At 47.4% G+C, this 11,029-nt stretch overlaps 1 protein-coding gene across 1 annotated transcript; it reads left to right on the top strand.

The window, feature by feature from the left end:
• Positions 1 to 2,217: 2,217 nt before the first annotated feature.
• Positions 2,218 to 5,773, top strand: LOC141027876 (AAA-ATPase ASD, mitochondrial-like). Its single transcript, XM_073505422.1, has one exon. It carries the CDS (start codon positions 3,107 to 3,109, stop codon positions 4,751 to 4,753), a length of 1,647 nt encoding a protein of 548 aa, XP_073361523.1. The 5' UTR covers positions 2,218 to 3,106; the 3' UTR covers positions 4,754 to 5,773.
• Positions 5,774 to 11,029: the final 5,256 nt, after the last annotated feature.

Below are 11,029 nucleotides of genomic sequence, written 5' to 3'. Positions count from 1 at the left end.
TGGAGGGCTGGAGGCTCCCGTCCCTTGCTCCCTGGGGTGCTCTGAGCTCCTGCTGCCACCTCCTCCACCTCGCCTTCCCGCGAACTCTACCCCAAAGCTAGTCGCCGAGGCACCTGTGCAGCCTTGGGTGGAGGGTGGGGGACAGCGTCGTTCGCGGATGGAGAAGGCGCCTGCTCCATCTCCCGGGAAAGGGGTCGGTCTCTCCCTCGCCTTCAAGAGGAGAATGTATGGCCGCTGCTTCCGTTGCCTCGCGTCGGAGCACTTCGTGGCTAACTGCCGCGACCCTATAAGGTGCCTGGGTTGTGGCATCTCTGGCCACCGCGAGCGGGAGTGCCTGACGCGCCTTCCGTCCAGACAAGCTTCAACCCGCCACTCCCCTCGCCTGCGGCCTCTCCACGTCGGCCACCGGATGCGCTACCCTGCCACGCGCCTCCGCCATATCCGCGACATTGCTCGTGGGCCTCCGTTGCTGCCTCTCCGGCTGTGCTCGTTCAGGAGGCGCCTTGTAGCAACTCTGGCTCCCCCTACTCAGGTCTTGCCGACCTCGTCAAGTCTTCCATTGATGCTGAATTGGGGCTGCTGCAACCCCACTTTGCAGCTCAGATCGAGGCGCTGCGCATCGAGGTGCAAGCCCTGGCTGCCGCTCGTACAGAGGAGTTCATTCAGCCTCTCCGCGACATGGCGTTCACTCTGCAGGGTTGGGCAGTTCAGGTTTCGATCCTCTTAGAGCGGCTGGAGGCTATCAGTGGAAGTGTTGTTTCTTCGCCGGCCATCAATGGGTCTCCTGAGGTGCGAGAGGGAGGGACTACGAGGATCGGTGGGGGACCTTTCTCTTCCTCGGCGCCGATGGGTCTGCCTCCCCCCTGGTGTGAGCATGAGGAACCGGCGCCTCTCGTTGTTGCTTGTGCTAAGGGTGTTAGTGAGACTAGTGTGGCTGCTTGCTCGTCTGAGGTACTGGCTACTATGGCGCTTCCTGCAGATGTTCTTCCTACTTTGGATGTAGTTTTGCACTAGATGGTGATTCAACATGAGGAGGAGCAAGGAACGTTTGAGGAGATAGTCAAAGTGAGCAAGGACATGGAGCAGATTGAGGTGGTTTTGCTCGCTGGCTTGGCTGTAGAGGTACCTCCCTTGGTCTCCTCTCCAGTGATGCTTTCTTCAGGGGGCACGACCACTATGATGTCTTCGGGGTCCGGGAAGCTACTTGATGACATTGGCATGCCTCAAGGTCCGGCTTGAACCACCTTGCTGGATGAGTTCCTAAGTAGTTTCAGTTGCACAGCGCCACGGTCCTTGCTCGAAGCACCAATTCATGTGCAGATTGAAGGGGCATCTACTTGTTCCGAGAGGCCTAGTGGACGTTTGGATAATAAGAACAAAAGTTCCAACATCCCGGCTGCCAAGCATGCTGAATATAGGTTGGCGGAGGCTTTTGGGGAGCTACCGAAGGGAACGACATCTAAAAAAGTCACCGAGGAGGATGTGCAAGAGAAGATGAAGTCTTATTTGCGGATGTACAAGAAACCGCTACGTCGACGGCGATCCAGGCAATTCGTGCCTTGGTGGAGGTTAATGTGTGATAGCATTTTTCTGAAGGTTAGGCGTGAGTGCACATCTGGTTGCAGGCGTGTTCTTGAGGTTGCAGAGGTTGATTTGGTTGGGTATGTTGTGTTGTCGATGGTCTTGGGCCTAGGCACTCTTGTATCCGGCTCGGACGATGTTCCTTGAGTGCTAGTCGGGTGTGTGTGGTCTTCGCCGGTTTTCCTTGATTAACCGTGCCATGTACGGTTTTTAGGTCCGGTTTCCCTTATTAACTGGACCAATTCTCTTCTTCTTAATGCAATGCGGGAGCTCCCCGCCCTTTGACGAGGTTCCGTCAAAAAAAGAAATTTCAGTGGTGTTGCCGATGAATTGACCCAAATAAGTGTGTGTGCGTGCGCGCGTGCGCACAAGGTCCCGCTGTTATTGGGAGTATAATGTTCTAACCTATGTTGATAGCCAGATTCAAAAAAATGTTGATAGCCTTATAATCGTATATTTGCCAACTATTATTCCGTAATAAAGCTTATGATTTTCCTTAAAAGAAATCGTCATTTCTTAATTTCCGGATGACCAAAAGGTCGAGTTCTATTAAAATCTCAGCAAATGAAGTAACATAGGAATAGCAGAGGCTGAAAAATGAAGGCTCTCAGTGAGCCGTTCTGACAACGATATAGTGATCGTTTGGTGGCCCAATGACATTCATATAATTTTTAATATGTTTGAAATAGCTTGTACTTCAAACTTTTATAATAGATGTTGGTATAAGAAAAGCGAAGGCTCAGAAGAAAAGAGAAGATTGACGTGAATCCGTACTTTTAGCCCCCCTCATGCTGAGTTAAAGGCAACTTCAGGTGACAGGCCCGTGGCCTGGCCCGGCCAGAAGTACGTCATGACTGCTTTTTGCCTCGGCAGACCCTGGACCAGCAAGCTGGTGTATATGCTTGCGTCGTCGGCAATAGGTTGGTCACTACCAGGCTATTTAGACCGTGACGTAGGATTCGTGGCGAGCGGTGTGGTACTAATGTTTCTTTCGGCACGGTGTGGTTTGTACACGCCCGACCGAGCGGTGTACTCGTTCACGGCCCAGCGAGCCACCTCGATCGTCTTCCGTCCAGCTAAGCTGTGCCTTTCCCAGGGAAGAAAAAAAAAAGCTAAACTGTGCCTTGTCCTCGGGGGTCATCAGCACCATGCAAATCGTCACCCATGCTTCATCTCGCTGACGACTCAGCACGATGCCGACCTCATGCATCTCTGATTAGTTTCAAAGCTACCTACTATTGTATAATACACATGCAAAATTTTATACTAGCCTGTTGTAACAAGATGCAATCAATCGTCTAAAAAATGTTTCATGATGCAATTAACAATCGCAATCCTGACGCATCTGGTTGGCTACAAAACTGAGCTAGCCAAGTCTGCATTTGCCATTGGATCCATTAAGTAATCTCGTTTCCATGGACTGTTCGATCAACGCTCGCCGGTTCTCCTCACCTGCTCCGGCCCCAACGATCACGACAGCACGTGCTTAGCTAAGCTTCAACTTCAGCAAAATCACCACACACGCATGTCATTATATACGCAACATGTACACGCATGTCCAGTCCAGTCCAGGTCACTACGGCTTTACATCCACACAATATCAAGAGGAGCGCTAGGTCCGGCCATGGCACCGGCGGTGGTGGAGAGGTGGGCGGGGCTCGGATCGGCGGTGGCGACCGTCATCTTCCTCTGGTCCGTGGTGCAGAACTACGTGCCCCCCACCTTCCGCCTCTACCTCACCACGTGGGCCGCCAAGCTCGCTGCCTTCTTCAATCCCTACCTCCAGATCACCATTTCCGAGTACGGCGCCGAGCGCTTCCAGCGCAGCGACTTCTTCCTTGCCGTCGAGGCCTACCTCAGCGATGCCTGCGCCCGCCGCGCGCGCAAGCTCAAGGCTGAGCTCGGCAAGGACAGCAAGAACCTCCGGGTCTCCGTGGACGACCACGAGGAGGTCACTGACGACTTCTCCGGGATCACCATCTGGTGGTACGCCTCCAAGAGGCAGTCCAAGGCCAACGTCATCAGCTTATACCCCGGCGGGGACGAGAGGCGCTTCTACCGAGTCGTCTTCCATCAGCGGCACCGCGACCTTGTCGTTGACTCCTACCTTCCTTTCGTACTCGGCGAGGGCCGCGCTGTCACTGTGAAGAACCGCCAACGCCGCCTCTTCACCAACAATGCTAGTGGTAGTTGGAACCCCTACAAGGGCAAAAGCGTCTGGAGCCATGTCCCCTTCGAGCACCCCGCCACCTTTGACACGCTCGCCATGCACCCCGATGAGAAGGAAGCTGTCATCGACGACCTCATGGCCTTCCAGGAGAGCAAGGAATACTATGCCAAGGTCGGCAAGGCATGGAAGCGTGGGTACCTTCTTTACGGACCGCCTGGCACCGGCAAGTCTACCATGATCGCCGCCATGGCCAACTTCCTCGACTATGACGTCTACGACCTCGAGCTCACGGCGGTCAAGAACAACACCGAGTTACGGAAGCTCTTCATCGAGACAACGGGCAAGTCCATCATCGTCATAGAGGACATCGACTGCTCCGTCGACTTCACAGGAAAACGCCGCAAGGACAAGAAGGCCTCAAGCAACAAGGACTCCGACAACGATGACAAGCCCAAGCTACCGATAGAGCCAGAGAAGGACGATGCCACCAAGGTGACGCTCTCGGGCCTGCTTAACTTCATCGACGGGCTGTGGTCTGCTTGCGGAGGTGAGCGGATCATCATCTTCACCACCAACCACAAGGAGAAGCTGGACCCGGCGCTGATCCGGCGGGGCAGGATGGACAAGCACATCGAGATGTCCTACTGCCGCTTTGAGGGCTTCAAGGTGCTCGCCAAGAACTACCTAGATGTCATTGAGCACGAGCTGTTTGGGGAAGTCCAGCGCCTGCTCGAGGAGACCGACATGTCGCCCGCTGACGTTGCAGAGAACCTGATGCCCATGTCGAAGAAGAAAAAGAGGGACCCGGATGTGTGCTTGATAGGCCTAATCGAGGCGCTCAAGCAGGCCAAGGAGGAAGCGGCGGCGGCCAAGGTGAAGGAGGCAGAGGAGGCTCAAGCGAAGAAAGCCAAGGAGAAAGAGGAGACAGAGGTGAAGAAAGGCAAAGACAAAGACAAAGCACCCGAGGCAGCCAATGGGGATATTAAGCAAGGTGACAAGTGAAGTGACATCACAACAGGAAGCCAAGGAAAAAGAATGAGCTTGTTCACTAGTGCTCCCTTACAAAACAAAAATGCAGTGTTTGGTGAGAGAAAAATAATGCACCTCTCAACTGAAACAATATTTCTTTCTTCTCTCACTTGTAATGCTGCTGCATATAAAGCGTGCAACAATACAAAATGCTACAGTAACAAGAACCACACGCTTTTCATACACCAAAAGGCTAACAAGTTTTTTTCAGGGAATTAAAAAATAAACATGGTATCATGCAGGCTTCATTACCATTTCACCAACACAATGTCGCCACTACGCATGACAGTGACAATACGCAATTAGCAATCGAATTTCTCCTGCTCCTAGAGTTAATTAAGCAACCCAAATCTGAATTGGCCCGTTCATTAATTAATTAACTAATTAAGCAACCCAATTCTGCATTCCTTCAGCCGTGACCAAATGTAACATGATATTGTTGTAAGAACAGAACAAAAACAGAGCGTCGTTTACAAAACAAAAAGACAGCAGTCTAGCGTATATAACTCGCCTATAAAACTTCCTTGCTCTGATAAAGTATACAAATGCTACAGCAGACCCGAAGACACAGACACATGCCAATGATCAGGAAAGAGAATGCGAAGCATTGCTTACCAGCGCACGCAAGCTCACCTTGTGGTCACCATGTTGAAGGTGGTGAAAAATGGTTCAGCCCGAACACCTCTGACGTTATGATGAGCATGTTTTGATGGATACTAGACCATGAAGGCGCGCGTTGCCGCGCCCGTCTATTTTAGAAATAATAAATTTCAATCATGTATATATTTTGAACAGTTCAAATTTACAATGCTTACGCCACATGACTGCTTGAATACTTAACATTGGTTATGTTCTAACACAAATATATTACCAGCAAAAAGACAATACACAGTTCCAAAGTAGACATTCATTAATGCATTTGTCTGCGTTAGCACTTGAACAGGGAGGAGTATGCACAAACACATGCCCTCGCCGAGATAGGACATGTGTATGAGCTTCAGGTCTAGTTAGGCTGACCGTTCACTGAACAAACACTAACCATGTAATACCTATATAATAAAACGAAAGATGAGCTATAGAATATCAGAAGAGCTTCTATAACCTACAGTTTCAGGGCAAAAAATGGCATGTACTAATCTGAAAAGGTACATTATTCATAAGCTACGCTATGACACACTTGTTCGAACTTAGGCTACATTTCATCAGTATGCAAATGCTATGTTTGGAGATGGTATTATTATTAGCAAGCATGTAATATAGTCACAATATATATTATTATTATCAGTTGTACTACGACCTTACATAAATAACAAAAGTCAATATACATTTCATTTTCTTAAGTACGTAGATGATTGTCTACCAAATAGCAAACCTACAATAGGAGAATGCTAAACATAAAGAATGCTGAAAAGGCGACCATCAAATTTTGTAGTTCATTTCAGCAATCCTTCACATAAATATATGGGACTAACCAAAGTGTGACCTTAAAACACATTACGCTAGAAGTAAAGAAAATAAAGGTCCAACGCTAGCACACAAATATCCATACGCAAGAACAAACAATGGAAATCACATGATAGTATCATAACACGAAGCTTGAGCATTACATCAATCACTTTCCCATGTCATACAAATAATGTCACAGAAAAAGCGTACCTAGAACATGCCATAGGGAAGCGTCATGGAAATAACCATATTGCCATGCTATGCGATTTGTCGGTATCCTTCCACTGCAAGTTTATGACCACCACATGGTGGTACATCAAACTCTACCTTATCATGGCCCATGACCTCTGAAACATTATATTGCCCAATGTAACGGCAAACAAAATACTCATACAATCAAAGACAACACTATGAATTGCATAAGCTATCTTCCGTGCACTCACAACACTCGCAACAATGAGAATGAGAACTAAAGAGCATCTTCATTTGGATGGCTATCTGAGTACATTTCTTTGAAACATGGTTTATATCTGATGTGATTTAAATCTTCATGGAGTCCATAGAATATGCAGGGAAGCAAGTTCTAAAAACAACTTGGGTCCATTTATTCTGAAAAAGTTATTTGTTTGATCAAGTGTCTAACACACCACCAACCATATTGCAAGATATTCATATCATTATTAAATAACTTGGTCCGGCAAGAAAACAAATGTAACTATAATAATTGTGTACTCCGCTCCATCTAAAATGACCATTTCTAAGTCGGGATTTGGAATACATATCAGCTAGGAAATGTTTTTTTAGATCCTTTCATAAATGATTGAAGAATGGTGACTGCTACTGAACCTCAGTAAGAAAAACGTCACACTCTCATATGCCAAATCCATTATTGGGATAAAAAAAATTAGGGTCATCCTACTTACATTCTATTTCTTTGATGCCCACAGGAGAATAATGATCAACACTGGGAGCAGGAACCATAGGAAGATGATGGGAGATGATCACACTGTACACATTTCATAGTTTTAAATAGCGCGCTAAGCATCTTAGCGGCGGACCTCTTCCAAATGCTATAGCGGAGCTATAGCGCGCTATTTAAAATATTTGTTCATTTGTTTGGACCAAAGTCTCTTAGCGCAAGACCTTTTGTAAACGCTATAGCGGAGCTATATCGGGCTATTTAAAACAGTGACACATTTGCGCCAATATAATAGCAATAGTTTATTAACATTAGCAGGTGCTTTACTAATGAATGGGAAGATGGGGAGTGTGTGAACATGGCTCTGCAAAGAATCAAAATAGCGACATGAAGTCAGCATTAAGAAAAAGGGTTCAATCTTGACAACAACCCCCCCCCCCCCCTTGCGACATAAAAGGTCGAACAAGTTACCTATAAAACAAACTCGAGCTGATCAATGAAACTCAGTAAACAAGTTACCTTCACAAAACCAAAGAGAGACTGTAATCTAGTAACCACCACTTAGGAAAAACACGCACATCCCCATGATTAACCGAGAGGAAGCAGAAGGAAAAGAGACTTCTGCACGTGTCTGTGTCCCGTAGTCAGCACGGTGAGGAGAATGGAAGCTGGGCAGAAAGCTAAACGGCTGCGGCAACGTCGGCACACTGTCTCTCCTTCACGGCCGCTTCCCCTGCAGCTAGCAACCCGGCTGGTGCCCGCAGAAGGGGTGGGTCGATATTATGCGGGCGCAGGATGGAAGATGCATGGGAGGACAAGACGATGGAGCGGACTTGGTCATCGTATCTATGCTTTTGGTAGGGTGTGCGGTGGTGAGAGAAGGCTGCCGCCATCACCGCTAGGGTTCGCCCAAATCGGCGGCGAGCAACAACCCCACCCCACGCGCGCTCCCATAGCCATGTGCTGATCGCAACCGTCTGTTCACGATCAGGCATTACGATGCATCAGTGAATGAGCGGGCGCCCAGATCGCTGTCCGGAGCAGCAGCCCATTAACGTTGGGCCGACCGGGAAGCCCGAGTTGGAGCGGTACAAAAGGCCATGGGGTGAGGTGGGATGACAGGACGATCAGGAGCGTTGAGTGACGCGATCGAACGGTTTTTAGCGTTAAATTGATGTGGAGAGCCGTAGCTCACCCCATTATACTGTTTTCTCAATATAGATGCGCAAGAGATATTAATAATTTGTAAGATGAGCATGTGCAGAAGAGCCATGATTTTGCACCAAATTTAAGCATAACTACATTATGATCAATGATGAGACGGATTGAGGAAACTAAAATAAGGTTAGATGTAAGCCATCAATACTAATGCTTAATTAATCATCACTGGACAATTTCTAAACTCTTTAGTTTTAGATATACACTAATGACCAAATAAGAAGGAATAAAGACAAACAAGTCAAACTGTGCAAATTTTGACCGAATTTCTAGAAAAAATTATCCAGAAATTGAACGCCAAATTAGTATCAGTAAATACATAATACTATATTTTTAATATCACTATTTCAGGGTAAATATTTTTCAAATTTTTAAATAGCCCGCTATAGCACGCTATAGCGTTTAGATGAGGTCCCGCGCTAAGAGTCTTCCGTTCAAACACTTGAGCAAACATTTTAAATAGCTCGCTATATCACCGCTATAGCACGCTATAGCATTTAGAAGAGGTCCGCCGCTAAGAGACTTAGCGCGCTATTTAAAACTTTGATATTTTTTAAGTATTATAGTTATTGATAGTTTTTCCTACAAAGGTGGTCCACTTTATGGGCCTTCTTCTTTTGGAGTCGGAGGGAGTACAATAATTTCGCCACCAGGTATGTTAGCTATATTTAATTATTTTATTTTGATGGTATAGAACATGGGCTATAAAAAATTAATCAGATAAAACTTAGTGCGCAGGAGAATAATTGGCTTAGGTCAAGGAACACTAAAAAATCATTCTAGGTCGCTAAATAGTTTCTTTTGCTATAAACTTTTCTGTAACCTATGTGAATATAATGGTATCTGAACATATTAACTTTTTTAACAGTAAAACTAATCTAGCCGCACAAATGCGCGAGTTACCCTTAGGGATGTAAATGGTGCAGATAATTCCTGTTCCGGATCAGTATTCGCATCCGTTACTAAGGATATGGTCTGCACTTGCACGAATCCGTCAGATGTCGGATATGGATACATATACGGATTTTGGTCAACTGGGTATCCAGCGGCTATGGTATCGACAATATCGGCCAGATGTGGATTATCTGGTACATTTCATGGATTATCTGAAGTTGTGAAATATGATTAACTGATAAGTTCAGCCCTATCGGCAAGCCTGATATACAATTAACCCACCAATTAGAATCACTGGATATAAAATTGTTGACGTATTAACATGAGTTTTTTTTCGAAAATATCATATCTATTATAAAGATTTATCAAAAATATAAAACACCCCAAACATAATAAAAATTACATCAAAAGTACAAGTCCTAACCTACTCTGGCCCCAACGATGACCAGAACAAGTGCTTAGATAAGCTTCAACCTCAGCAAAATCACCACAGGAACCATTGGCATTATATACGCAACACATACACGCATGTCATTAAGGCTGGCATATGGAAGCATCGTCAATTTGCTCAAGCTAACGTGATTAGGAACTTGAAGTTCAACCATTTGAAAAGGAAGGAAAGGCTTACATAAGAGAGGGGTAGTTGGCGTTTCAGTGGGTCGTTCTCGCGATGTTTGGTGATGTTTGGTGATTCGGTGGTCCAAATACCTTGATGTAATACTTATTACATTTGAGATACATTGTACTTTCGATGAATTTTTATAGGAAAACATTTGTATACGGCCCATCGGCCCAACTTTGCGCCGGCCGCTCGATCCAAACTAATCATGCGTCTGACAACTACTATCTTATCTCCATAACTGATTAACTTTATCTCTCTCACCCACATCTCTATCTTTCCCGCGCCGACGACCGCCTCCTACTCCCCTGCGTCGAGCGTCGGCGACCGCCCACCTCCTGCTCCCCTGCGTCGAATCCACGGAGCCACCACCGCGCATTGGATTTGCTGCGACCAACCCCGCGCTCGCCGCATGCTCCCCCGAACTTGCCGCAAGCACAACAAGCACCAACGAGCTCGAGGACACAGGTTACGAGCTACACCCCCCGACGCGGTGCTGCGTGCTACAACCCCGGCAGCCGCCGTTATTGGAGATGGTGGTCTCATGAGCTGCAACCGGCAGCAGCCGACGCTAGAGCGAGGCGTGCTTCTGGTGGCGTGGAGTCGACATGCTACAACTAACATGATTTTGAGCCACAACCGGATTTTCCTTTTGTTGGAACCGACGAGTTTCTTTTGTTGTGGCCGGCGACGGCGAGGCAATTTTGCTGGAATTGGCATCATTTTTTTGCCAAACCGACGGAACCTTTTGCTTCAACCCGGCAACGCCGGCGGAATTTTTTGCTTCAACCCGGCGATGGCAAGACAATTTTTGTTGGAATTGGCTTTTTTTGTTGCAGCCGGCTACTATTTTTGTTACTACCTCGACCAGCAGGCACAACCGAGTGGAACAAGTGACCGTGGCGAGCTGCGTCAGGCCACCGCGGAGAGCTGGAACCGTGGCAATGAGGTGCTGCAATCGTGAATCGACTTTGATGGAACCGTTGCGGCGACGACAATGTCACCATAGCGAGCTGGCGAGCTTCGAGGCCTGCAGTGAGATGTTGCAACCATGCACGCCATTGCTGGAACCCGTGCAAATGTAGCCTGCGAGTCTCGGTGCGGCAGGATCCATGAATGCTGCAATTGAGTGTGGTGGCGCCCGCGAGGCCCA

Source organism: Aegilops tauschii, chromosome 7 (assembly GCF_002575655.3).
Source record: "Aegilops tauschii subsp. strangulata cultivar AL8/78 chromosome 7, Aet v6.0, whole genome shotgun sequence".
NCBI lineage: Eukaryota > Viridiplantae > Streptophyta > Magnoliopsida > Poales > Poaceae > Aegilops > Aegilops tauschii.
This window is presented reverse-complemented; position numbering and strand designations above follow the sequence as displayed.